Source organism: Podarcis bocagei (genome assembly GCF_964188305.1).
Source record: "Podarcis bocagei genome assembly, chromosome: 17".
Lineage (NCBI taxonomy): Eukaryota > Metazoa > Chordata > Lepidosauria > Squamata > Lacertidae > Podarcis > Podarcis bocagei.
This window is the reverse complement of record NC_138143.1, coordinates 19,812,251-19,840,124: the sequence shown is the minus strand read 5'-3', so window position 1 is coordinate 19,840,124 and position 27,874 is coordinate 19,812,251. Positions and strand designations below refer to the sequence as shown.

Here is a 27,874-nt window from a genome sequence, read left to right as displayed (position 1 = left end):
CGAAAACAAACCAGGCATCGAGTTGGACAGCTTTGTCTAAGAACGTCTCGCGAGGCGGAAGGGGGAAGGACCCCCGCGCTCCCGCCGAAATTCAAGCGCGGGGAAGAAGAAACCGCCGTCGCCTCAGGTAAGACTCGCGGCTCCTCTGCTTTCCGAGGAGCCGGAATACACAGAGATTACCTCACGCCGAATGTGTAATAATAATAATAATAACAATAAGTGCAACTTGAAAACGGCCGCCTCATGTTTGCGCGCGCGCACACGGCGTGTGTGCCTGTGTCGTGTGAACTGCGGAGGGACATCCGTGTTGGGCGACCCTCGTGACGCGCGTCTATGAAGGGCGCTCCGGCGTGTGACAGGGTTGCAGAGTAAACCAAGTAAGGGAACGGATGCGGGGATTTGTCCTGCTGCGATCAGCCCTGTCTTTAATTTAATACAAAAATAAATAAAAAACTAACTGGACGTTTCTGTCCCGGATAACTCGGTACTGTGTCCCGCCCCCGCCCCACGGGTGTAGCGCAGGGCCCCCAAACCAATCAAAATCAAGACAAACCTGAGGTTCTGCCCACCCAATAAAAGTCCTGGCTACGCCCATCCTGCCCCCCAAAATAAATCCTGGCTACATCTATGCTGCCCCCCAATAAATTCTGGCTATGCCCATTCTGCCCCCCCCCCCCATAATAACTCCTGACTACATTATTAGTAGTACTTACTGAATTTATATACCGCCGTATACCTGGAAGTCTCAGGGCTGCCCCCCCCCCATAAGAACTCCTGGCTACATCAATGTCCCTCCAAATAATAAATCCTGGCTTCGCCCATGCTGCCCCCCCCCAAAAAAAAAATCCTGGCTATGGTGGCATGGCTGGTTGGCTTTCATTTATGAGTGCCACCTCTGTGGCTTGGATCGAAGCTGCAATCCTAAGCACACCTAAGATAGAGAAAGAGCGTGTAGCATCGCTCCGAAGGTGGGTAGCTCAGTTGGAGCGTTGCGCTGACAACACCAAGGTTGCAGGTTCTGTCCTTGGATGGGACAGCTGCATATTCCTGCACTGGAGGGGGTTGGACTAGATGATTCTCAGGGTCCCTTCCAACTCTCTGTATGGGATGAGAACGTCTGCCTGAGAACTCAAACACCCATGAAGTGTGGCAAAGCACCAGCAGATCTGCGACACCTCAGCGCAGAACAAAAACGATTTCTCTTGAATTGCGGCACTTGGGGCTTGGGTACATATGGCAAGGATCCATAGGCCCACAGTTTCCTGTGATAGGCAGCTGTTTGAGGCATTTCACCTCAAACTGGCTTTGGTCTGACTTGGAACCTGCAGTGCAGCCTCTGCACAGGTGACAGCTTCATTAAATGTTATTGTTGTATTTATTAGATTTATATACCACCCTTCATAAAATCTCATGGCAGTTCACAGAATAAAATACAGGATAAAAATAAGTACCGGTAAATCAAAACAGCAAAACAATAATCCCTGAGGTGGCTCAGCAGCAAGGAAACCTATTGGATAATGAGCATCCTCTGAGGATGTCCCTACCCCGCTCTCTAGTACATAGAGAGCAACGTAAAAATGCTTTTTGAAAGGCAGGGAAACCGACCTTGCTGCATAAATCTCAAATTAGTTGCAGTGTGTGTTGATTTCTCCTGTGCAACATTACTGTAAAGTTAAGTCCCAGTGTAGTTGCAATGCTTGCCATCTCATTCTTGTCACTTGCTGCATTGTGCCCAATAGATTCTTACTTTATTTATTTCATAAAATTTATACACTGCTTGATTGTGAAAAACCTTCAAGTGGTTTACAAAAAGGTAAAAACAATAAATTAAAGAAAAATGGGAAATATACAGAAAGTTAAAATACTAAAGCCGATTAGAATTCACTGTTACTTCAGATTTCTAAGCATCTGGGTAGGATCCATAAAGTATGCATGTTTGTAACTCACAGAATTATGACTTAAAATACAATTATGAATCAAATGCTTTCTTTCACAGGTTAAACAGTAGGTTTGCTTGGAATCTCCAGGGAGAGCAATCAAAATGTACGTAAAATCAATTGTGCTCGAGGGGTTTAAGTCTTACGCTCAACGGACAGAAGTGAATGACTTTGACCCATTGTTCAATGCTATTACTGGCTTAAATGGAAGTGGCAAATCAAACATCCTGGACTCCATCTGTTTCTTATTGGGCATTACCAATCTATCACAGGTGAGTGCCTTAGACATCTACTGGCATCAATATTTCCATTCCTTATTCTTTGGTGAGCTTAAAGTGTTTGTAACAAATGCTAGAATATTACGCATTCTTCTGATTAGAGGAAAACTAAACAAATAATTGCCTATTTTACTGTGGTGGAATGGTGATGACTCGGCATACACTGAGTGCAGAATTTCAGGCAGGGAATCTCTTCCAGCCCACTCTGGGGATTCAACTCTTGGACCTTCTACATACAAAGCAGATGCTCTGTCACTAAACTACAACCCTGCCCACTGACAGTGCAATCTGAAGGAAAACAAAAACAGGCAGGGTATTTTGTCCTTAACCTGTCTTTACTCCATGTATAACTAAACACAGAATTTTGTACTGATTATAATTATGACTAGCTAGGGGTACAAGTCCATTCTGGCAGCAGCACTTACTGAAACTTGTCCTGTATGTTTGCCTATGAACTGTTTGAGATAGAACCTAAAACTCAATTCTAATTTGCACTTGTGGCAGTTCAGGTTGTTTGTGGATCACTCACTTAAAACTATACAAATATTGGCTGGATTCTTCAGTAAAATTACAGCACCAATAGACATAATTTCCAGTCACATCTGATTTTTTGTATTCCAATTCACTGTGGGAGTTAGGACAAATACTCATTGGAATTATCCAACATGCAATGCTAAACCATTTTATAGACTTTTTTTGAGCAATATATAAAACTTCCCACAAATTTCATCATAAGATTGATTTTTTTTTAAAAAAAAAGTGTGATTCTCTCCTTAATCTTGTGTAAACATTGTGAATGATGGCCAAAACAGTTAACTTCCAACTAAGTGTTTTAGACACAACCCTGTAGCCTAAGCATGCACTTTTGTTATCAATTGAAAATTATTGCCCTTTTAATGTTTTTCAGGTGCGAGCTTCTAACTTGCAAGATCTGGTTTACAAAAATGGCCAAGCTGGGATTACCAAGGCTACAGTATCAATCACTTTTGATAATTTTGACAAGAAGCAGAGTCCATTCGGGTTTGAGATTCATGATGAGATTACAGTCACAAGGCAGGTGAGCAATAGTTAGGCTCTGTAAAGGTATATTCTGAAATCCATTGTTTATTCGTTTTTGGCATATGTAGCTGCACATGCCAAGCAGTCTAGATGCTTGAATACTGTAACATCAGACTAGAAGCAAAATTACGCTTTGTTACATAATGAACCCTTGTTTCTTCTCAAGGTGGTGATTGGAGGCAGAAATAAATATCTAATCAATGGTGTGAATGCAAATAATGCTCGAGTACAAGATCTCTTCTGCTCTGTTGGACTGAATGTCAATAATCCTCACTTTCTTATTATGCAGGTAAGCATATATTGTTATAACTATAATCACTTATCTTCTCGTTGTCTTGGTTTTTTTTAGCAGGCAGGAACTCAGTCTTTTAAAAAATAACTAGGGTGCAGTCCTAAGTCTAGATCTGTTGGGATGAGCATGATTAGGGTCCAGCAGATCTCCAGCTGTTTTTTTTTAAAAAATGGAATGGGATCTTGCAGATTCTGAGGAAGTCCTCTCTGGGCTGCATGTTTTATTATTATTGTGATTAATCACCTTTTACACAGTTGTCTCAAGGCAATATACAATAGAAGCAGTAAAGGCCCCAGTTAACACAAAAAACAGCTGATACATTAAAGGTAAATCTAAAATAATGCAAAATAGTTATGGAATCAACCAATTAATGAATTGATGTGTCCTCTGCCAGGGACTCTCAATATTTCCAGTTCTTAATTCTTATAAGGACTGATGATGACACTGCTTGGTTCAGAATACTATTCTTGCCTGTAACTTCGTGCATACCACCTCCACTTCCCTGAAATCTGCCCAAAATTTGCTATTTTTAAGTCAGTGGTTCTTTGACACAAACATTAAAAGTCTGCTATGTATCTTGATGCTAATAAGTAATAAAAATGAGATCTTAAAATTACATGAGATGTTACTGATTGATTTTCATCCTGTATTAGGGACGGATTACCAAAGTTCTGAATATGAAGCCTCCAGAGGTATGAATGCTGGAGCTTTTTCATTAGTGTTTCCTTTATTCATTTTGGAATATTGAGATTGCAATAACAGTTTTTTGTTCTAGATTTTGGCTATGATTGAAGAAGCAGCTGGCACTAGGATGTATGAATGCAAGAAAATAGCTGCTCAGAAAACCATTGAGAAAAAAGAGGCAAAACTTAAAGAAATTTGCACGGTACGAAATTTTTATAATAGATTTTTATTTATTTTGGGAAGCTTGCTTTTCAGATATGGATGGCTGCTAAAGTTCCTCAAGGCATACATTAAGAGGAATGAAATGAGCTTTGACTCTGGTTCTGTCTGTCTGTTTCCTTAATGACCGATTTAGTTTTATTTACTCTTCCATTTTTAATTTAATTTTTCAAAGTCCATTGCAGATGTCCCATCCACTGAAAGTATGATGGGAGCATTTGAGAAATTCAAAATTGTTCATTCTGTACTTTGTTCACAGATTTTGGAGGAAGAAATCACACCCACCTTGCAGAAACTGAAAGAGGTATTTCCCGTTTAAAATGAAAAAAGTGTTTTACATTGCAAACCAAGGCATGTTTAGAGGTAAAGGACCCCTGACAGTTAAGTCCAGTCGCAAACGACTCTGGGGTTGCAGTGCTCATCTCCCTTTACTGACCGAGGGAGCTGGAGTTCGTACACAGACTGTTTTTCCGGGTCATGTGGCCAGCTTGACTAAGCCACTTCTGGCAAAACCAGAGCAGTGCACAGAAATGCCATTTACCTTCCCACTGGAACGGTACCTATTTATTTACTTGCAGTTTGACATGCTTTCGAACTGCTAGGTTGGCAGGAGCTGAGACCAAACAACAGGAGCTCACCCTGTTGCGGGGATTCGAACCGCCGACCTTCCGATCGGCAAGCCCAGAGGCTCAGTGGTTTACACCACAGTGCCACCCGCATCCTTAGTCTTAGAACTAAATCCCACTGAGGCTTTCTCTTAGCTGTGTTTAGGATTGCAGCTTGAAGCTTTTTTTTATTCAAAGCTTGAAGTTATGCTGAATTAACCTGCTGAGAAGGCTGACTAGTTAATTTGCATGAGACTTTCTTTTTTTTTTATAAAATTTTTATTGGTTTTACAAAATTTTTAAAGACAAACAAACACCTAAAAAGACATACAAACACGTATAATTTCATAACATTTTTTCATAAACCTCTTTTCCGGGACTTCCCCATACCCCCCCCTTTCTGCATTCCAATGTCCATAATTTTTTAGCAACTTCTAAATATTCCTTTCCAAGCTCTGTCATCTTAATCTTTTCTATAGTCTGTTCTTATGTCACTGTATCCCTTTTTTTCCTGCAAACCTCAACATTCTAACATTCATCAAGTTTATAATAGTCCTTCAGGTATCTCTTAAATTTTCTCCATTCTTCTTCCGCTGTCTCTTTTCCTTGATCACGGATTCTGCTTGTCATCTCGGCCAATGTCATATAGTCCATCACTCTCATCTGCCATTCTTCCAGAGTAGGTAGATCTTGTGTCTTCCAATACTTTGCGATAAGTATTCTTGCTGCTGTTGTAGCATACATAAAGAAAGTTCTATCCCTCTTTGACACCAATTGGCCGACAATGCCCAAGAGAAAGGCCTCTGGTTTTTTAGGGAAAGTACATTTAAGTACCTTTTTCATTTCATTATAAATCATTTCCCAGAAAGCCTTAATCTTCGGGCATGTCCACCAAAGGTGATAGAAGGTACCTTCAGTCTCTTTACATTTCCAACACTTGTTATCGGGCAAGTGATAAATTTTTGCCAGCTTGACTGGGGTCATGTACCACCTGTAAATCATTTTCATAATGTTTTCCTTTAAGGCATTACATGCCGTGAATTTTATACCGGTGTTCCACAACCATTCCCAGTCAGCAAACATAATGTTATGACCAATATCCTGTGCCCACTTAATCATAGCCGATTTAACTGTTTCCTCCTGTGTATTCCATTTCAGCAGCAAGTTATACATTCTTGATAAATTCTTAGTATTGGGTTCTAACAGTTCAGTCTCTAGTTTTGATTTTTCCACCTGGAAGCCAATTTTCCTATCCTGTTTGAAAAACTCCATTATTTGATGATATTGAAACCAATTTTGTACTTTATGTTTCATTTTCTCATAACTTTGTAATTTCAATTTACCTCCCTCCTGTTCCAAAATTTCCCAATACTTCGGCCATCCGACCTCCATATTGAGTTTCTTCACTGCCTTAGCCTCCACTGGTGACACCCATCTGGGGTTTTTGTTTTCCAACAGATCTTTGTATCTTATCCAAACATTAAACAATGCTTTTCTGACAATATGATTTTTAAAAGCACTATGCAGCTTAATTTTATCATACCATAGATATGCATGCCAACCAAATGCGTTATTGAAACCTTCCAGATCCAAAATGTCTGTGTTCTCGAGGAGCATCCACTCTTTCAGCCAGCAAAACGCTGCTGCCTCATAGTACAGTTTTAAGTCCGGCAGGGCAAAACCCCCTCTTTCTTTAACGTCTGTCAGTATTTTAAATTTAATTCTGGGCTTTTTGCCCTGCCAGACAAATTTCGAGATGTCTTTCTGCCACCTCTTGAAACATTCCATCTTGTCAAGAATCTGCAAGGTCTGAAGCATGAGACTTTCACTATAGATGTGTTAAGCTGTTCACCTGAACATGCAAGGTTTTAAACTGTCTATGGTGGCAGGACTCCCCTTTAGGTCTATAGTTATGTGAAAATACACAGATGACTTCAAATTATGTTTGGTACCCACACTGTAATGTAGTTCAGTTGGTTAAAGCATGGTGTTGATAACGCCAAGGGTGCAGGTTTGATCTTAATATGGCACAGCTGCATATTCCTGCATTGCATGGGCTTGGACTAGATGATTCTCAAGATCCCTTCCAACTCTACAATTCTGATTCCATGAAGATTTATAGTGTGTTCTCAAAATGCCTATTGTTTACATTCATATAATTTTAATTACCATAAATAGTCCATGGATGTAGTTGTGTTTTTAGCCTTGTGCAGAGAGCAGGGCAATAAATCAGATTCATTTCAGAATGCAATTTCATGTGAAGGCCTGGAAATGAGACGATATGGTAGACCTTTCCTTGACGTGAACTAGTTTGCAAACTGCATCACTTTCTTACTACAGTGGTACCTCAGGTTGCATACGCTTCAGGTTACAGACTTCACTAACCCAGAAATAGTGCTTCAGGTTAAGAACTTTGCTTCAGGATGAGAACAGAAATCGGGCTCCGGCGGCGCGGCAGCAGCAGGAGGCCCCATTAGCTAAAGTGGTGCTTCAGGTTAAGAACAGTTTCAGGTTAAGTACGGGCCTCCGGAACAAATTAAGTACTTAACCTGAGGTACCACTGTATTCATAATGGTTTTAGTGAACATGCTTCATTTTTCTTGTTTTCCTCTGAAATTCTTACATTCTCATACATTGCAGAAATATATTATTGGAATCCAGTAATTTGTAGGTTTTTTAAAAATAGAACTTCTGTTTAAATAAATGTGTTGGCCATGTTTTCTAATCTAATTACGCTCTTTCATCATAGCTATTATTTCTGGTTATAGCTTATATTTCTGCTTGTCCTTTCCAGGAACGATCCTCCTACTTGGAATACCAAAAGGTCATGAGAGAGATTGAACACCTGAGTCATCTGTACGTTGCATATCAGTTTGTGTTAGCTGAAGAAACCAAGGCACGTGCTGGTGATGTGCTAAAGGAAATGGAAGGGAACATTGTAAAAGTCCAGGAAGAGATGGTTGAGAATGAGAAGAAAGTGAAGGAACTTGGTGCAGAAATAGCCGAAATGGAAAAGAAAAGGGATAAAGTAAGACCAACTAAACTGCTGCCGTTATTTCTTGTATTAAGCACATTTTTAAAAAGTTCTTTGTGTCTGGATTAAACAGAGAATTCCAACATGTGAAGTACATTATATTGACCATTTCCATATCACTTGGAAATTACATTTAAAGGCGTACACTTGATAAGAAACCTGCACTATTTGGTTAACTGAATAACTCAGATGTTGTACATCAGAAGTAGAGCTTTTGGTATGAGTTCCCTGACGGCCTTTCCACTGAAGGTATCTTAGATAACTGGGATTAAAGAAATTGGATGGTTGAATTTGAGGCAAGAGGGTATCAAGATAAGAAACCTTTTTATAGTCTTGGTGCTTATAGGAGACATAGAAAATAATTTTGCACAATTTCTTCAGCGAATCCTGTCCTAAAGCATGGTGCTGTGAACACTGTTTGGCTATAAATGGAACCATTCGTATACAGCAAAGTATGCACTTGTTTATAGCACAGTTAGTACCGAGATATTCACCAAGCAAAGCTGTTAGTATCAAATAATACATTTTTTTAAAATGCATCTCTTAGGGGGGTGGGAATTTGATGGCCCTCTGAGAATAAAAGTTGCTGATTACTCCCAAACACAGCCTATTACTTTCCCATTCCTTTCTACTTTCTGACAGTATATCTACTATCCATACCAGGCAAACTTTCTAAAAAGAGATTGCAGTAGAAATGTGGAAGAATTGTAATCAAGGAGAGGAGGTGTAGGTGGCCTTGTCCAATTAACCCTTCATTTAATGCTGACTTAAGTGCTTGCAGAAACACTCTTATTCTTGGAGATGCCCAGCTGTGGATTGATTGCTGGCCTGGATCATGGGATTCCCAGACCCAGGTGAAGGTAGTGCTATAATAATGTCAGGTACAGGTAGCTGAGTCATTAAGTGTCTCCTGCATGGAGCAGAAAAAAACCATAGAGCTTAAGCAAGGAAGGGGGAGCTTTGAAGTAGACCTACACTGTTGCAGGTCTTGCATCGCTGTATGGACCGAGATCCAGTGTTAGAAACTCAGATATACAGTGGTACATCAGGTTATATACGCTTCAGGTTACAGACTCCACTAACCCAGAAATAGTGCTTCAGGTTAAGAACTTTGCTTCAGGATGAGAACAGAAATCGTGCTCCGGCAGCAGGAGGCCCCATTAGCTAAAGTGGTGCTTCAGGTTAAGAACAGTTTCAGGTTAAGTACGGACCTCCAGAACAAATTAAGTAGTTAACCCGAGGTACCACTGTTTAATCTAATCACCAAATGGTACCTTAAACCTAGGTTATGGTTACCACAGGGGAATGTCTAGGTACACCTCTTTTTTTTCTTCTTTCTTTTTTTCTTTATTTTTTTGCTGTGGAAATTATTTTTCATTTCATTTTTATACCACATATTTTAAAGAAAAAAATTCAAAGCGGTTTACAACACATTAAAACATCAAATAAAACAATCCAGAATAAAACAAATTCAAGCTTCAATGAAAATATTCAGATCCTTCTCTAAGTGACATTTTGCTTTCCCCATATTTATTTACCTACTCTACTACCGCTGGGGCTCCCTATAGCAGGAAGTGGGGATTCTGTCATCTGATATTTTGCCTGGTAAAAAGCAAGGAGTTATTGGTTGTTTGGTTAGTATTCTATGTTAAGGCTTGATTATTGTTTGCTTGTCTATTGTGCAAAGGAGGAATTGTTTAATTGTTGGAGGGGTTCTGTACCCTTGTGTGCATGTGAAGCCATTTTGCTTCATAAAATTCAGCCTTTCTCCACTGGTGGTCTGCATTTGCTTCAGAGATCCTTAACAAAGAACCATTTTGCCTCTTCTCAGCACACTTGCAAATACACAAAACACGCAAGTTAACGATTGATACTTTAAAATATTTGCAGGAATTTAGTGGTGTACTCCATTCACTAGAAGAAGCTCTTGCAGAAGTTCAGAGAACAGATACTAAAGTGCAAAGCACGCTTGACATCAAAAAGCAAAACTTGCAAAGTGAAGAAGAAAAGCGTAAAGGGCTGGTTAAATGCATGGAAGAGGTAAGCAAAGAACACTTTGTTAAATTATACACTCTTGTCTTCTCCTTCCCCTTACATTCTCATGTGCACCCCCAATCTGTTTACTCTCGTACATTTTGGTAATATGCATTATGTACTTCTACAAGTACTTGTGTCATAGAAATATATCTTAACATTTATAAAGGTAACATAAGGGAGCTGGGACTGCTTCATGATTGCAGATATTGTGTCCCACAGAGGCAGGGCACTAGGCTGGGAATCAAACAGTGCAATCCTGCACATGTTCAGTTGTATTTGTTTCCTTAAAAGGCTATTGCCCTGTGAACAATTACAATTCCCCATTGAAACCAGTAGGACTCATGCACGGGTACTTTGAAGATGGGGGTCAGGGTCTTGTCAATCACAAATTCTGCCTTGGTGCCCTACCAAAATTTGTGGACGAATTGTGCAGTTCTTTGGATCCAGGCCATGTAAGATTAAATGTGACTGATGTAGATTTGGTAGGGTAAATGCCTTTAAAAAAAAAAAGTTTGATGAACTTTTTCTGGTCAATTGCATCTAATTTTTGTGGGCTTCTGTGTGCTTACAATTTGTATACAATTTTACATTTTCTTGTAGGACTCTAAAGCTTTAGTCTCAAAGGAAAAAGAGGTAAATAAGATTACAGATGCACTGAGTGCTCTACAGGAGGCAAATAATAAAGAGATGGAGGCTTTGACTGCAGCCCAGCAGCACTTCAATGCTGTATCAGCTGGTCTGTCCAGCAATGAAGATGGGGAAGATGCTACTTTTGCTGGACAGATAATGGCTTGCAAAAACGATATGAGCAAAGCAGAAACAGAAGCAAAACGAGTAAGAATCTGTCTTTGCATCTTTTGGAGAGGGTGGGAATCCTTAGCCCAGGCTTCCTCAACCTCAGCCCTCTAGATGTTTTTGGTTTACAACTCCCATGATCCCTGACTAGCAGGACCAGTGGTCAGGGATGATGGGAATTGTAATCTCCAAACATGGAGGGCCCAGGTTGAGGAAACCTGCCTTAGCCTTTAAAATGACAAATAGATTGTGTTATGAACGTATGTAGGATTGCAACTTAGGAGGGCAGTGACTTCCTATGAAGGCAAAAGCAACAATAAACAAGCATCCTGCATTCACCTCTGCTAGTGACAGAGGTGACTTTTTCTTAAAAGCCAATTCCTACTTCAAGCACTTTTCTAATCCAACTCATTTTGGAAAATACTATTCTGGAGTGCAGATGCTAAATAATTTGAGTAGATGTAGATGTATGGCAGATAGAGAAGCAAAAGTACCTCTTTTATTTTTCTTTTATCTTACTGCCTTTTAGCATTTTTTGAATTCTTGATAGCTGTTTATCAATATTACTCATATGTAGGATTAAATATTGGAAGATTTATATTAGGGATAAATGAGGATGTGTATTGGAAGGTGATGGACAGAAGATAAAGGGGCCTGTTTAAGAGACAGGGTGGAAGGCTAAGAAAGGGTGATGCTCTCCTAGGTAAGAGCTAGGATAAAATAAAATCGTGATAGAGGCCTAGACAGACAGACAGACAGACAGACAGACAGATAGATAGATAGATAGTAGTAAATGTTGAAAAGATAACAAAATTGAAAGAGAGGAAAATACCTTTCTCCCTTTTGGAAAACAGTGCAAACTAAACAGCTCCTGAAAAGAAGTAGAAGCATGTGAACATAGGGGGCAGAAATCAAACTTCTGCATATGCTGTAATATGATAGTGAAGTTAAATGTTACAAATATTTCATATCCTACTGTGGAGAAAGTCTCCTTATCAGGCAAAATATATTGTCTTATCCCTATTCTTCACTCTGGGCCTGCCATCACATTTTTTGTTAAAGCAATGTAATAGAACAACTGCTTTTTTAAGCAGATTATAACCAATCACTTTATTTGCCTGCCACCTAAACACTCCAGCCCAATCATGCATATGTCTTGGCCATAAGCTTCACTGATGCTTCTGAGTAAAGCCTGTGTACGTTTGCAGCCTATATTTAGTGGTTCTAGTGTAAAAAGCCTGTCTAATAACTTCATGTTCATGGCAAGGCGAGAGAATGCTTCCATATAAGCAAGGTTCCTAGACTTTTGAATTTTCCTTGCAGGCTCAGATGAAGCTGAAACATGCTCAACAAGAACTAAAGACCAAACAAGCTGAAGTGAAAAAAATGGATGCTGGCTACAAGAAAGATCAAGACACCTTTGAAGCTGTCAAAAGGCAGAAAGAGAAACTAGAAAATGAAATGAAGAAACTCAACTATGAAGGTTAGCTTAGGACTAAGTGATTGAATGGCGAAAACGGTTGCGAGTAGAAGGAATGAGGAAACAATTTATGGAGGTGTGAATCTAGAAGTTAATGTCTGGATACAGTGGTGCCTCGCAAGACGAAATTAATTCGTTCCGCAATTCTCTTCGTCTTGCGGGTTTTTCGTCTTGCGATGCACGGTTTCCCATAGGAATGCATTGAAAATCAATTAATGCGTTCCTAGGGAAACCGCCTTCAGACCAGGTCCGGGGACAGTCTGTCCCCGGACCTCTTCTGAAGGCTGGGGGGGGGGGACAAGGGCTTTTCTTCCCACCCCCAGCATTTTTAAAAACCCTGGGACAGCGGAGGACTTCTCCGCTGTCCGGGCGATCTTAAAATGCTGGCGGGCGGCATTTTAAAATCGCCCTGGACAGCGGAGGACTTCTCCGCTGTCCGGGGCGATTTAAAAGCCCCTGGGAAGGCAGGCAGGGGGGAGCAAAGACTTTCGCCCCCTGCCCGCCTTCAGAAGGTGTTCCCACCCCCCCCCCGCCCGGCTTCGCAGCAGCGCTACGAAGCCCGGCAGCTGGGGCAGCTGTTCCCGCCCCCCTCCCCCCTTCGGAACATCGTTCCGAAGTGGGGCGGCTGGGGCAGCTGTTCCCGCCCCACCTCCCCACTTCGGAACAGCGTTCGGAAGTGGGGCGGATGGGGCAGCTGTTCCCGCCCCACCTCCCCCCTTCGGAACAGCGTTCCGAAGTGGGGCGGATGGGGCAGCTGTTCCCGCCCCCCCTCCCCCCTTCGGAACATCGTTCCGAAGTGGGCCGGATGGGGCAGCTGTTCCCGCCCCACCTCCCCACTTCGGAACAGCGTTCCGAAGTGGGGCGGATGGTGCAGCTGTTCCCGCCCCCCCTCCCCACTTCGGAGCATCGTTCCGAAGTGGGGCGGATGGGGCAGCTGTTCCCGCCCCACCTCCCCACTTCGGAACAGCGTTCGGAAGTGGGGCGGATGGGGCAGCTGTTCCCGCCCCACCTCCCCCCTTCGGAACATCGTTCCGAAGTGGGGCGGCTGGGGCAGCTGTTCCCGCCCCACCTCCCCACTTCGGAACAGCGTTCCGAAGTGGGGCGGATGGGGCAGCTGTTCCCGCCCCACCTCCCCCCTTCGGAACATCGTTCCGAAGTGGGGCGGATGGGGCAGCTGTTCCCGCCCCCCCTCCCCCCTTCGGAACATCGTTCCGAAGTGGGGCGGCTGGGGCAGATGTTCCCGCCCCACCTCCCCCCTTCGGAACATCGTTCCGAAGTGGGGCGGATGGGGCAGCTGTTCCCGCCCCCCTCCCCCCTTCGGAACATCGTTCCGAAGTGGGGCGGCTGGGGCAGATGTTCCCGCCCCACCTCCCCACTTCGGAACATCGTTTTAAAATGCTGGGGGTCGGCAGCGAACGCTGCCGACCCCCAGCATTTTAAAACCTCCCCGGGACAGAGACTTCTCTGCTGTCCCTTGGAGATTTTAAAATGCTGGGGGTCGGCAGCGAACGCTTCGCTCCCGCCCGCCAGCATTTTAAGATCGCCCGGGGCAGGTGGGGGGAAGGCAGGCGGGGGGGGAGCAAAGACTTTTGCCCCCCGCCGGCCTTCAGAAGAGGTCCTCTTCTGAAGGCCGGCTGTGGGCGAAAGTCTTTGCTCCCGACCGCCAGCATTTCCCTATGGGCTTTCGTCTTGCGATGCAAGCCCATAGGGAAATTCGTCTTGCGAAGCGCCTCCAAAACAGAAAACCCTTTCGTCTTGCGGGTTTTCCGTCTTGCGAGGCATTCGTCTTGCGGGGTACCACTGTACTACTGAGAAAGGAGGTAGCACAGAATTGCTTGTGAAATTCAACAAGGCTTTTGCTTGTCGTGCACAGGTGTGTATTTAAGAAACTGCTATCCAGCAGACTTTTGGTGAACAGCCAAAGTTGGACAAGATGTGAGCCAGACATAGAAGAGTGCAGGCTTGCTAATGTTCATGCACATGCGTTAGCACATGCTAACATGTGCCATGAGTTTAAAATGCAGTCACATGGGCCACCTACGTCTTGTGCCTATGTTTAAAATCCCACCTAGTAATTTGTGGCACCTAAAACAATGCTCCTACCAGTTTCGCACACTTTGGGTGTTGTGTAGTATTATTTTAGTTAGATATGGGCTGTGCATTTCCTCCTAAACAGCTTCATTTTGAAGTTACGTAAACTGGGTTCTTTTATTAATTTCTTGGTGGTTCTAGAGAAAAAAGAAGAGACCCTCTTGGAAAAACAAAGGGAGTTGTCCCGCGTGGTTAACCGCTTGAGAGAGTCCTATGAAAAGTTAATGAGCAAGTTCCCCAACCTACGCTTTGAGTACAGGTAAAACTACAGACTCATCTGTTCCATTAAAATGTCCTATTTTCAAACATGGAAGCTGAGAAAAAATATTCTGATTTTGGATAAAATTGCAGTGCTTCAGTCTGGAAGCTATTAATTAGTCAAGAACATTATTTATATACTTCTTTTAGTAGCACATTTGTTGCATTATGCCTTCTCTTTTTCCTTTGTTTTTTTTAATCTGAATTTTTAATAAAAGCTTTCAACATACAATAAAAATTAATCTAAATAAGGGGGGGGAGACCAAAGAAGGTAGGGGGGGGAATACAATAAAGAGCCCTCTATCAGCGGTCAGACTTAATCCTTACCACCCACAAAAGGGGGTGGATCTTCCCAGCTCTCACCTGGGAGCTTCCATTTCTTCTAGCCTCCCACCCTGGGAGTTCTTCCCTTCCCTGCCTCTCCCACAGGGTCCTTCATCAGTCATTCATCACCTTCCTCTTCAACCCAACATAGAGGACATCAAAGAACAAAATATAACCTAAACAAACTCAAGCACACAAAAATAGACAAAAGCTAAAGATCATTAAAAGATCATAAAATAACGAAAGAAGTGGAAAGGACTTCCAATGCTCCATCTGCCCATTATGTATATTAGGGTTATTCAAAATATTAAAATTGGTTGAATGTTAATAGGCAATTAGATCACCTCGGGTGTAATGAATTCCAATTTCAAAAAGAATTAAAAGACGTTAGGTTTTGCTGACCTGATGTCTTAAGGACTATTATGCAGAGTCTCTGAGGTGTTCCTCCACATCCAATAACAATTCTTTGTCTCCATGTGACGAATGACTGCTTTCAGAGGTAAGTGAGGTTCATGCCAATTAATCTCCCTATCTTCAAAGGGAGAGTGTGATGCCAGGATTCGTCCTGGCTATCGTAAATCATTGCATAATTATCTCTGTTGTCAGAGCATCGATAGCGAGTCAACCATTCCCCCCCCCCCCCCGCTTTATGTTGTTCTCAAGCAATACATTTGAATTGACTGATTAGCAGCAGCCAAATTACGACTGATGGTTGTTGTTCATTTTAAGAGATCCAGAAAAGAACTGGAACCGAGATCAAGTGAAAGGCCTTGTTGCATCTCTGATTACGGTGAAAGATATCTCTACAGCAACAGCACTAGAAGTAGTTGCTGGGGGTCGACTCTACAACGTTGTGGTGGACACTGAGGTATGTTTTTCTCAGTAGGATAAATTAAAAGAAAATATCCAGGCTTTTGAAAGGGGTTTTCTACACAAAAGACCCTAGATGTGGCAGCAGGTATACACTAGACAGCAAAGTGCTGCCAGTCCTAGCACTCAACAATGTACCCGCATGAGGCACCTGTTTGAAATTGGGTCTGTCTCATTCACAAACTTTATGGCCTTATTCATATCTTAAGACTCAGATGCACAACTAGAGCTTGTCTAACGTGAGCTTCATACAGTTTGAAACATAAGCTAGGTGTGAGTTAGAAATTAAACCTATAAAGCTTTTCTACCTTTCAGAAGTTGTAATTTATTACAGCTGCAATCTGTTATTAACTCAGCACCAGCTATGAGTTAAATGGGTTAGTATGTAAGTGTGATTTTTGTTTTTGTTTTCTTCTGTTAGCTTACTGGGAAAAAATTGCTAGAAAAGGGTGAACTGAAGCGTCGCTATACCATTATTCCACTCAACAAAATTTCAGCAAGGTTTGTTGAGAAAGAAGCTATCAGAGCGGCTAAAACCTTGGTATGTTCTTAAATAATTTTACGGAATTTTTTCCAGTATGCTACTGGTGAATTATTTCACTTTATAACACACACTACATGCTCATTAGTTTTCTTATGATATGATTTACACTTCTATGTTCTGTATACAATGGTACCTCAGTTTTTGTACATCTCCATTAATGAACATTTTGGTTTCTGAGTGCCATAAACCTGGAAGTAAATGCTTCGGATTTTGAACACGCCTCGGAAGTTGAACATGCCACGCGACTTCCGTATTGAGTTTTCGGTTTTCTAATGTTTTGGAACTCAGAACAGTTTTCTGGAACAGATTACATTTGAAAACCGAGGTACCACTGTTTATACCAAATGCTTCTTTTATAGGCTGTGAATTTGGGATAGATGATTTTGCGGACTTCTGGACTTCTTAGGTCAGGCACGTCCGAAATCTGTTTTGGGATTTGGGAGCCTAATCCGGCCTGCTGGTCGGTTTAATCTGGCCCCTGTGGCAGTTTATTTCTTGGGGTAAAATCCTTTAAAAAAAAAAGAATGTTCACTTCATCAAATCTGGCCCTCTTTGAAAAAGGTTTGGACACCCCTGTCGTAGGTGGTCTCTGTCTGAGCAGTGGGTTGGTGAGAAATCACGGGGCAACCATCACAATTCAACCAATATATCTGTTATACAGTCATTCAGACAGAAACAGCTGGGGGGAGTGAGCTTCTAGACTGGCTTCCCAGGAGAGGTGAGGTGGTGGGCAGCTCGGCACAGTGTAAATGCATCAATAAGAGTTCAGGCTGCTTCTGCTGCTGCTTCTCCATGGCACCAATCTCCCTGCTGCCTTGTTTCCCTCCCTCCTCATAAGCACCAATGACCTACCTACCAGGAAGCTAGCAAAATGATTTTTTCCCCCGGTGACCCACTTCTGGATTGAATGAATAGGGGAGAGCAAGTCGTTGAGTCTCACTGTTTCTAGTGATATTTGTTCTCTTTTTCTCTGCCGTGTTAATTCTTTTTTCTTTTGGACGTTAGGTTGGTGAAGACAGTGTCCATCTGGCCCTTAGTCTGGTGGGATATGAATCTGAAATTCAAAAGGCAATGGAATACGTTTTTGGAGGCACGCTGGTTTGCGATAACATGGACAATGCTAAGAGAGTTACCTTTGACAAAAGGATAATGACAAAAACGGTCACCCTTGATGGAGATACCTTTGATCCTCAAGGCACTCTGAGTGGAGGTAATTGCTGCCTTTTATTTCATATTGCACAGCTATAACTGATTTTTTGTTTTCTTTTTGTTTGGCTATACTGAATTTGGATTCACATATTTGCTTGCTAAAGACTGCATTTCTAGTTTTATCCCTCTGTTATAATGGACAGATGTGTTTGTACACACTGTTTACCCTGGCTTTTGAAACTTGAGATGTATATTTTCTGTGACTGTAAATTGTTTTAAATGGTTTTTAATATTGTGCTTTAATCGTTGTAACCTGCCCTGGGACTTGAGCGTGAAGAGCAGGTAATAAATAATATTTTTAACAATACATGTGGATCACTTGATGCAGCATAACAAATTTCACCCTGCAGACAGAGCATTTGTGTCACCTGACATTATTCCAAAGGCAACCCTTTTCATCCAATTGAATTCATCATAGACAGCTGTGGAGCGACTGGATTGTGCTTGTGTAGCTTATGTATTCATTGGTCTTCATTCAAGCAGCTGTTTACGTCTTTCTTCTTTCATGAACCAGGTGCACGACCACAATCTGCTTCAGTTTTGTCCAAGCTTCAAGAAGTAAAAGATGTGCAACAGGAATTGAAAGCAAAGGAGGCTGAATTGCAGTCAATAGGAAAGGAATTAGAAAGTCTGCAGGGGACTGCTGAAAAGTATGTATTGTCAGTACTTACTTTTGTATAGAAACCTGAAGAAGTTTGCCTCACTTAAAGCAGTATGAATGTTTTATAATGCTGTATTTCACGGGAAGAATTGGGTCTTTTTCCCTAGATAAAAATCTGTGAATAAAAAACGATGTATAGAAGCTTAAACTTCTACAGATAGTTGGTACAAGCTGGCTTGTAGTAATGCTACTTCCGTACCAATTAAAGAGCACAGTTGACTAATTTTGTGTGATATCTGTACTACAGAAATATTACAATTATCACGAAACATTTGTTATGCTTGTTATATGATAAAATGAGAAGGACAGGAATGTGTACACTACCTTGAGTTCCTTGGAGGAAAAGACAAGATGCAAATGCAGTTAAATAAAAAATCATTAGAAAGTATTGATACTATCCAGTTCAATTGCTTTTAAAGATACTTGTATATAAAATACTTGGGGACGCAGGTGGCTCTGTGGTCTAAACCATAGAGCCTAGGGCTTGCTGATCAGAAGGTTGGCGGTTCGAATCCCCGCGACCGGGTGAGCTCCCATTGCTCGGTCCCTGCTCCTGCCCACCTAGCAGTTCAAAAGCACGTCAAAGTGCAAGTAGATAAATAGGTATTGCAAGGAGGTAAACGGCGTTTCCGTGCACTGCTCTGGTTCGCCAGAAGTGACGTAGTCATGCTGGCCACATGACCCAGAAGCTGTCTGCAGGCAAACGCTGGCTCCCTTGGCCTATAGAGCGAGATGAGCGTGCAACCCCAGAGTCGTCCACGACTGGACCTAACGGTCAGGGGTACCTTTACCTTTTATATAAAGGTTTTATATAAATATAAAATACTTGGGTGAAGCACTGGTTGTTGTTTGTAAAATGTTTAATTTTTTTAAGGTATCGTCAGCTGAAGCAGCAATGGGAGATCAAATCTGAAGAAGCAGAACTATTGCAAACCAAGTTGCAGCAAAGTTCCTATTACAAACAGCAGGAAGAATTGAATACATTGAAAAATACAATTGGTGAGAAGAAAACAGTGATAGCGTATTTTAACTGGCTGTATGTACTTTGGGTTAGAGTCTGCAAGCCGGTTGCTTAGCAAGGGAAATGACTTTTTAAAAATAATAATTGTTTTAAAAGGAAAATTAAGTCAATGTGGTAATTTGGTAACTTTTTGTATTTCTTGCCAGTGGTTAATGTTTATCTTTCTCCAAAGGAGAATTAGCCTCTTTAATCTCCAGTAGCTTTCTGCAAAGTGCATTCTACACTGAGTCACTGGTGCTTGACATCTGTGGTAGCCAGGCAAATCATTCAGATCAGATCCCAGCCTCACAAAGTGGCACAGGACTGGTATTGCTTCGGCGAGAGCTTGGCTGGCGTGATGGGCTCCGTTCACCCTCCATGCCCACCCCCAATGGTGTGTGCACATACCTGCCCCGGGCGCCAGAAAACCATACTACACCACTGGCTGAGCCTTTGTGTTTATCAGTAGGCATTACAAGGCTGTCATATTACTTTAAAGATGACAGCATTTTTAACTTTGAAAATACGTCATGCTTTTACAAAAGGAACATTTCATTTTCTCTCGAAGTTTCCTTGGGGGAGGGGGGATTTTTTGCTTTGAACAGAATTGCTGTAGAATCTTTCTGCCCAGAAGTTTGTGATCAGCAGCCTCTTCCTTTTCAGAGGAAAGTGAGGAGACTTTAAAGAAAACAAAAGAGGTTCAGAAAAAAGCAGAGGAAAAGCTCAAAGTGCTGGAAAACAAAATGAAAAATGCCGAAGCAGAAAGGGAGAAAGAGTTGAAAAATGCCCAGCAGAAGCTTGATGGAGCCAAAAAAAAAGCTGATGCTTCCAGCAAAAAGATGAAAGAAAAAGAGCAGGTAAAACTTTTAACAACTGTGTAATGGTGCCCAAACATTTAAATAGTCTTGAAATTAACTGAAACTTGTGATTGTTCCTAAACTAAATAACTTTGTGGGGGAGGCACTTAGGTGGTCCTTAGAAGACAGTTGGATGTGGGAAAGCTTTCTACCGTCAGGAGAACCTTGGAAAACATTTGCCCAACCCACCTTGAGAGTCTAGTGTGCATAATTTCATTAGATTAATACCAAGCAAGTGCTATCCGTGTAGCACAGATAATATGAATGCTTTGGCAGGAGCAAATCCCACTGCGTTCAGTGGGGCTTGCTTCCAAAAAACTGCAGCCTTAAGGGTGTTGTTGTTTTTTTGTTTGCTTGCTTTGTTCAGGAAGCTGAAGCTCTAGCACTGGAACTTGAAGAGCTAAAACGGGAACAAAACTCTTATACGCAACAGATTGAGGCGGTGAATGAAGCTATAAAATTGTTCCAAGAGCAGATTGAGGTCATTTCAGCCGAGGTAGCAAAAAACAAGGTAAGTCTTATCATTCTGATTTAATGAAAGAAGCAACCTGACATGTCTTATTGAACTCTCAAGCTTTAAGAAAAGAGGGGCTGATGAGTCAATACTCCAGAGTATCCTAAAATACTATGCTGGCAAGTCCCATTTTTGTGCTTGCCAAGTCCCTCTGTTGGCATTCCGTTTTGTCTCTTGAATCACATCTTGAGGGTGGGGACTTGCCCAGCAAGGGAGACTAGCTTTGCCTGTAAGGTGCCAGTTGATGATCCACATTCAAGATTCTTTAAATCTTGAGTGCTTTTTTGTTTTGAGTTTTAATACGTTAAAACGTACTACTTTAAATATTTCCAGTCCACATTTAATTTTAATCAGTGTGGAGAGATAATTGTCTCCTTTGCTGTTCAGGAATCCGTAAAGAACGCTCAAGAGGAACTGGCTAAGCAGAAAGCAGTGGTGATGGCCCAGGATAAAGAAATCAAAGCCAAATCTACAGAGGTTGTGAAATATAAAGAACAAAATAACAAGGCGCAGCTTAAGATCAAGGAGCTGGAACACAATGTCAGCAAACACAAGGAGGAGGCTTCTGATGCTTCTGCAAAGGTATGTTAACATATCTACTTCCTCACCAGTGAGTAAGATCCCTACTTCTGATACTTTTAACTGTGTTTGAATTTAAAATATGCATATTGTGGGCAGAGATGAATTCTATGGGATGTAATGACTGCTGAGTGCATTGCTTGTTCATCTCCCATTACCATTGTTTGGCTTCCTTTATCTATGTGGCTGCAAAAACATTGTGATCCTACTAGCAAATGCAAGATTAATATCCCAAACAGAAGCTTCCCTAACAGATTTCCTCCTCTCATTGCAAGATAAATTTTCGTACCAAAGATGAAACACAATATCAACGCTGAACCCAATAAGTTTTCTACCTGAAGTTTTTGAGGCTTCCCACATCACAGCTTGGAATTGCTGTGCTAAGAGTTATAGAAACCTTTGGGGGGGTAGATGAATATTACTCTATAAAAGTTCTAAACTGTTTTTTGTTTTTTTTTAACAGGTTGCCAAAATGCTGAATGACTATGAATGGATAGCTTCAGAGAAAAACCTTTTTGGCCAACCAAACACAGCTTACGATTTCAAAACTAACAATCCAAAAGAAGCTGGCCAGAGACTTCAGAAATTGCAGGAAAAGAAAGACAAGTTGGGCAGGAATGTCAACATGAGAGCTATGAACATGCTTACAGAGGCAGAAGAAAGAGTTAAGTCGCTCCCCCTTCCACTCCACTCTTTCCCCCTGCCACCTCCCAGTTACTGTGCAAACAGCCGTACCATATCCTGCATTACCCTATCCTAATGTGGAAGCAGCATGTTTAGATAGTGAACAACAAACTGGATAGCTTTAGATGCCTAACTATGCAGAAAACGGCCAATATCTAACTTAACATGTCCTGTCAGCACGATGATTTTCATTTGTGCAGCGCTCCAGAGAGTTGAGAGAGCCCCTAGAGTAAATTTAGAGGGTATGTAGCAGAGGAGAGTGTCAAGGGCAGAGAGGAGTTTTCCATTGAGCAAGCAGAAATCCTTGTGCTGATGGAATGCTTTCGTTGGATACTGCCCAGTGTTTTTCTGTGTACTTCAAGCAAAAGACCTCCATAACATTCTTAAAGGAGTCATTCAGGCTTCCTGTTAATGAGCTATAATTATTAGCAGGTTTGTACCCAGCTGCCTACAGCATTCAGGTGCCTGGTGCCAGAATGGCCAGCCCAATATGATACGGAAAAATGCAGCCAATGGCAAGAGGGGCTGTGACATCGCTGCTAAGAGAGAACTTCTGTGACATCAGAGCAGGTCAGCCAATGGCAGCAAAAAAGGCAGTACAGGCAAAAGAGGCTGTTACTGGTATATATTAGAAGGATTCTGCTTTTTGTTCCAAACTACCAGTGTAGTATCAAGCTTCTGCATCATTGGTTCATACTTCCACACTGCCAAATAAATACTGACAACTCCACAAAGCACTAAAGTCCCTGACCCTACAAGCACCTTCTTTACCTTGCTTTTGTGAAATTGTTCAAACACACACTAAAAATCAAAGAAAACTGCAAGTTCTACAACCTAATCTGCCCCATGCCAAGTCACATGATTTTCAATCTTGTCTGTTTCTAGTACAATGACTTGATGAAGAAGAAAAGAATTGTTGAGAATGACAAGTCTAAAATTCTTGCGACAATTGTGGAGCTTGACCAAAAGAAAAATGAAGCTTTAAATGTTGCCTGGCAGAAGGTAGGTCTCTTTAGTTTGATAACTCTTCTGTCCATGGGCTCAAGAATAAACTTAATTTCATGGGTCTTTTTTTAATGGATTAACCAAAATCCATTGTCCGTTTAACTATTACTTGAGATGCACAAAAGTCCCATCAAGCAAAATGAGAGGCAAAAAAAAGACCTTTGTTGCCTATGGAATTGCTGTGTGCTAGAAATGGAAGCCATGATTCAGGTCTCGGTCTTAACTCAAAAGAACTTCTAAAAATATGATGGTTGCATTCAATTTCCCAGGTAAACAAAGACTTTGGCTCAATTTTCTCAACGCTTCTGCCTGGGTCCAATGCTATGCTGTCTCCTCCTGAAGGCCAAACTGTTCTAGATGGGCTCGAGTTCAAAGTTGCTTTGGGGAACACCTGGAAGGAAAATTTAACTGAATTAAGTGGGGGTCAAAGGTTAGTGTGATATATATATATATTTATATATATTTATAAATGCAAATGTAGCACAAAATCAAAGACAACCATTAAATTGCCTTCTGTCCCTTTCCCATCCTTGCCCTATACCGCAGGGATATCCATTGTTTTTTATGATACATTGTTCTGTGTAATAGTCTGGATACTGACCTTGTTAAGTTTCATGAGTTCAGTGAAAAAATGGTGAGATGTTCTTAATACAGTGGACGCTCGGGTTGCGAATGTGATCCGTGTGGAAGGCATGTTCGCAACCCGCAGCACCATGTCTGCACACGTGCAGGTTGCGATTCGGTGCTTCTGCACATACGCAAGGCACAATTTAGTGTTTTTGTGCATGCGCGAGCACCGAAACCCGGAAGTAACCCGTTCTGGTACTTCCAGCTTTCGGCGCGTCCATAACCCAAAAACGCGCAACCTGAAGCATCTGTAACCTGAGGTATGACTGTAATAGGTGTCAGGGAACTGCCATCAGCTCAGAGGCGAGAGGTGGAAGGGCAGTTGTGTTACAGGGAGCCTCCGAAGATCTTGCGAAGCAGTTCTTCCTCTGGCGAGGAGGGAAGCCCCGCCTCTAGTGGGGAAGGGACGCAGAGATCAGAAGATGCTAGGGAGAGCCTCAACACCGAGCTTGAGCAAAGAGGAGGGGAGGCAAGTCCCCCTTTGCCAACGCTCAGAGAGGGGAGGAGAAGGGTGGGAGTCACACAACTGTTATGCTTGGGAAGGTATAGATTCTGCTAGTGACTGAGCAGACATGGACTTGTGATGCTCTGCATTGTAAATAGTTTTGTACAGATAATAAAGCCTGGAAAAGACAGGTTGGAGTCTTGCCTGTTTGCTCTCGAGCAACCACATCAGCACATAACAATAGGAAATAATAAAAGAACAATAGGAGTTGGGTAGCTAAACTAAAATAGCTGCTGAGAAATCTGTCAGAAGGTTTAAAAACGCAACTGTGGGCTCGGCCTCCATTAAGCTAATAAATAGTTTTATATGTGTGGAAATGTCTATAGAGGTATAGCAATGGGGAAAGTACAGGCCTCAGCTATACTGTGGTCTGCAATTTCCGAGGCTCTTTATTCTGGTGTCTACAGTATGGGGAATGCAGAGTGGTGCGTGAACTTGGTTTTGGAGAAAAATACTGGCCAGAGGAGGGAGCAAACTGACAAATTTGACTAGCCCAAAATGAGCTCACCTGATTATTAGGTTCCTTGGGAATATTCACTTTCTTGGGAACAGGTCCACTTTGGAATCCTTGTGGGTGTGGCGAGGTGGTCCGAGGGCTGCTGACTCTCCTTCCCTAATTTGGAGAGACAGGGAAGATGGGATGCATACTAATGTTTACTTGCTGTTTACCAGTTAGTGCATAACCTGCACTCATTAAAATTGGTTCAATTGCTCTGGCTACCGATTAATTTCTCAGTTCAGTTCAAAGCAATGATTTTGTCTAGTAAAGTATTATGTAGCTCAGAACCCCAATACCTCTCCTCGTATGAACTTGCCCAAATCCTGCAGTCTTCATCAGAGGCCCTTTCTCCGTGTGCTTCTCCTGAGGGAGGTACACAGGATGGGCACGTGGAACAGACCCTTTCAGTTTTGGCCCCTTCTCTGAAATGCTTTCCTCAATGAAGCATACCAAGTATTGTCAATTTCAGTTTTTTGACAGCAGCTTAAGGCATTTTCACTCGGTCAGGTATACTCTTTTGTGGCTGGCTGATGATTAGACTTTATTGTGTTACTGAACGAGTATTTTAGATATTACATATCATAAAATGTTTTGAATCTTTTTGATGTTCTTCATTTGTATTTTATCTTGCTAAGTTGTTTTGAGATTCTTTTAGTACAGTGACAAACAAATGTAGCAAGATTTAAACTGTTTATGCACTTGAGGTTTACATTATGTTGTTGTTTAACTCAAAATTTTCAAGACCTGGCTGTGTCACTTTGCATTACTCTCAAAGACAGAAGTATTGTGAAGTATTCATTAAGTACTTCTATTCCAGAAACCTAAAAAAAGAGTGTCCATTATTGAAAACAGGGATACAGGTATTCACATATAAAACCTGGGTGTGTCTGGTTCTCTATTTTTGTTTTGCGTTTCAGGTCTCTTGTGGCTTTATCTTTGATATTAGCCATGCTTCTCTTCAAGCCAGCTCCAATTTACATCTTGGATGAGGTAGATGCAGCCCTTGATCTGTCACACACCCAGAATATTGGACAGATGCTTCGAACCCACTTCAGGCATTCCCAAGTAAGAAGCTGGTAACAATGAATGTAATTTTCGCAGAGTATCTTCTGAACAAATGCTTCTGGGTTTTGGAAGGATTCCAGTTCTCTCTCTTATCAGGTGTACTGTACATTTGTTCATCTCTGTCTCGGTTGCTCGTTCTTTCTATAAAAGTAAGAGGAATAAATGGAGATTCCCACAGAATATTAAAAACACTATAAATCATCAAACATTAAAAACTTCCCTAAACAGGGCTGCCTTCAGATGTCTTCTAAAAGTCGTATAGTTATTTATCTCCTTGAAATCTGGGAAGGACGTTCCACAGGGCAAGTGTGACTACCGAGAAGGCCCTCTGCCTGGTTCCCTGTAGCTTCACTTCTCGCAGTGAGGGAACTGCCAGGAGGTCCTCGAGCTTGGCTTCAGTGTCCAGGCTGAACAATAGCGCTTGGGCAGATTTTAGCTGTTCATGAGAGGACTGCAGTTAGACACTGTTGCATTCCACCGATAACTTCATTTCATATTACAAAAGGAAGTTAACTGTTTCAAACGTATGCTTAACAATGTGCTTTTTCGGTTCCTAGTTCATTGTGGTATCGCTGAAGGATGGTATGTTCAACAATGCAAATGTGCTCTACAAGACGAAGTTTGTGGACGGCATTTCCACTGTGGCACGGTATACTCAGGCTCCAAATAGCGGCACAGCCAAGAGGGGAAAAGACAAAAACGAAGCGTCAAAGAGCAGAGGCAGCTGTCTGACAACATCTATTGCGCCCATTTGAAACTATACGATTATATTATACAAACCTGTCTTGTACCTAGTAGTGATGATATTTCATATTTTTTGGATGGAATTCAAGCTACTTTTTGCAGCTGCCAAACTGCTGGCTTTGGCTCAGTTTTATGTTTATATTTCTGAACTCCTATCATGGCAGTTCATCAGCTTGAGGCAGCTTTAAATGGTAGTAAAATCTAGTAATGCATCATTCTTTTTCATTTAAATTCAAAAATTTGTAAATATTTATTACTTCTATTCTCTTGTTATGGGCTAGTATATATACCTTTTAAGCACTGAGTAAGTAATTTGTTTGCATTTCAGATACAGTTAACTCTGTGCATTGAAACTGAACTTACCTGTCTCAGTTTGATGATCAAATTATTCAACAGAGCAGGGGGAGCCAACATGGGTCACTTCAGAGGTTAAAGGACTCCTGTAATTCCTGACCATTAGTCATGCAGACTGGGAACGGATGGGAGTCCGATAAGTTCTGGAGGGCACCAGGTTGGCTACCCCTAAAACAGAGCTTAGCTTTGACCAAGAGTGGGAAAGAGGGAGGGTAAGAATGACATAAAAGATCGTCTGTAACACTTACTGCTCAAACAATGCTTAACTCTTGCTATCCCACTTTCTTTTTGTATAGTTAATGAAATGTTAATCTTTGATTTAATAAACCAATTGGAACACAATGGTCTCTTTCTGCTTGTTGCTTCTGAGTTTACCACAGAAATTGGTAAAACAGACTTAGCATATTATTTTGCATATGATTAGCAAGGTTGTTTCCAAAAAAAAAATTACCATAATGGGCAGGTGTCTTAGACATAAGCAGGCAAGGAGGCAATCGGAAGACAGTAAAGTTCAGTTGGGTTGGAACTGCCAAATTCTGGTGTTAGATCCATTTAAAACTGATTCCTTCTCTAATCCTAGTTGTACAGGGACGATGAACTGCCTTTCTGTTCTCTGGCCTGGCCTTACTAATGGTTTTTGCAAACGTGCATCATGCGTCTCTGTGTACCCGGCACTCAGAGGTGCACTGCACCCCACAGGGATCCCTGTAGAAACATGCTCTCCCACAGCACACTGACCTGGCACCAAAATGGGCATTTCGCTAGCATATAACTGAATGCAGTTGATAGAATGATCCATCCAGAAAATGAGATGCTCAGTGTTGGGTAATGTGTGCAAATCCTAACAGTCTTTCATTTGAATCATTGTCTGTCTCTGAGGAGGGTGTTCCTTGCACAGTTCATAATCCTTCACAGAAAAGCCTTAGCTCACCTCAAATATGTAGAAGACGGTACAATATGGGAATTGGGCTAGATGATCCTTGAGGTCCCTTCAAACTTGACAATTCGGTTTCTAACTATAAAGGTGAGAGGACGACACTGGGTTAGGTAACTTGGCATAGTTT

General features: G+C 41.8%; 1 protein-coding gene across 5 annotated transcripts; it reads left to right on the top strand.

The window, feature by feature from the left end:
* SMC2 (structural maintenance of chromosomes 2) lies at window positions 1-27,152 on the top strand. 5 transcript variants are annotated; one of them, XM_081176184.1, is made up of 25 exons: window positions 1-127; window positions 1,997-2,209; window positions 3,123-3,272; window positions 3,441-3,563; window positions 4,220-4,258; window positions 4,342-4,452; window positions 4,729-4,773; window positions 7,869-8,102; window positions 9,999-10,148; window positions 10,746-10,979; window positions 12,264-12,423; window positions 14,653-14,770; window positions 15,823-15,961; window positions 16,385-16,504; window positions 17,513-17,717; window positions 18,231-18,366; window positions 19,252-19,376; window positions 20,041-20,234; window positions 20,602-20,745; window positions 21,136-21,330; window positions 21,791-21,991; window positions 22,897-23,013; window positions 23,286-23,446; window positions 25,565-25,712; window positions 26,270-27,152. In XM_081176184.1, exons 2-25 carry the CDS (start codon window positions 2,042-2,044, stop codon window positions 26,465-26,467), a joined length of 3,615 nt encoding a protein of 1,204 aa, XP_081032310.1. In that variant the 5' UTR covers window positions 1-127; window positions 1,997-2,041; the 3' UTR covers window positions 26,468-27,152. The 5 variants fall into 5 exon arrangements, with proteins under 5 accessions (XP_081032310.1, XP_081032313.1, XP_081032312.1 ...); XM_081176186.1 differs by lacking the exon at window positions 1-127 and adding an exon at window positions 174-194; XM_081176185.1 differs by lacking the exon at window positions 1-127 and adding an exon at window positions 249-377.
* The last annotated feature ends 722 nt before the right edge of the window (window positions 27,153-27,874 follow it).

Coding starts and splice junctions, on each gene's coding strand:
- SMC2 (XM_081176184.1), top strand. CDS start 2,042: ATGTACGTAAAATCAATTGTGCTCGAGGGGTTTAAGTCTTACGCTCAA. Junction 3,273..3,440: donor AGATTACAGTCACAAGGCAG/GTGAGCAATAGT, acceptor TTTCTTCTCAAG/GTGGTGATTGGAGGCAGAAA. Junction 17,718..18,230: donor TCAAGGCACTCTGAGTGGAG/GTAATTGCTGCC, acceptor TTCATGAACCAG/GTGCACGACCACAATCTGCT.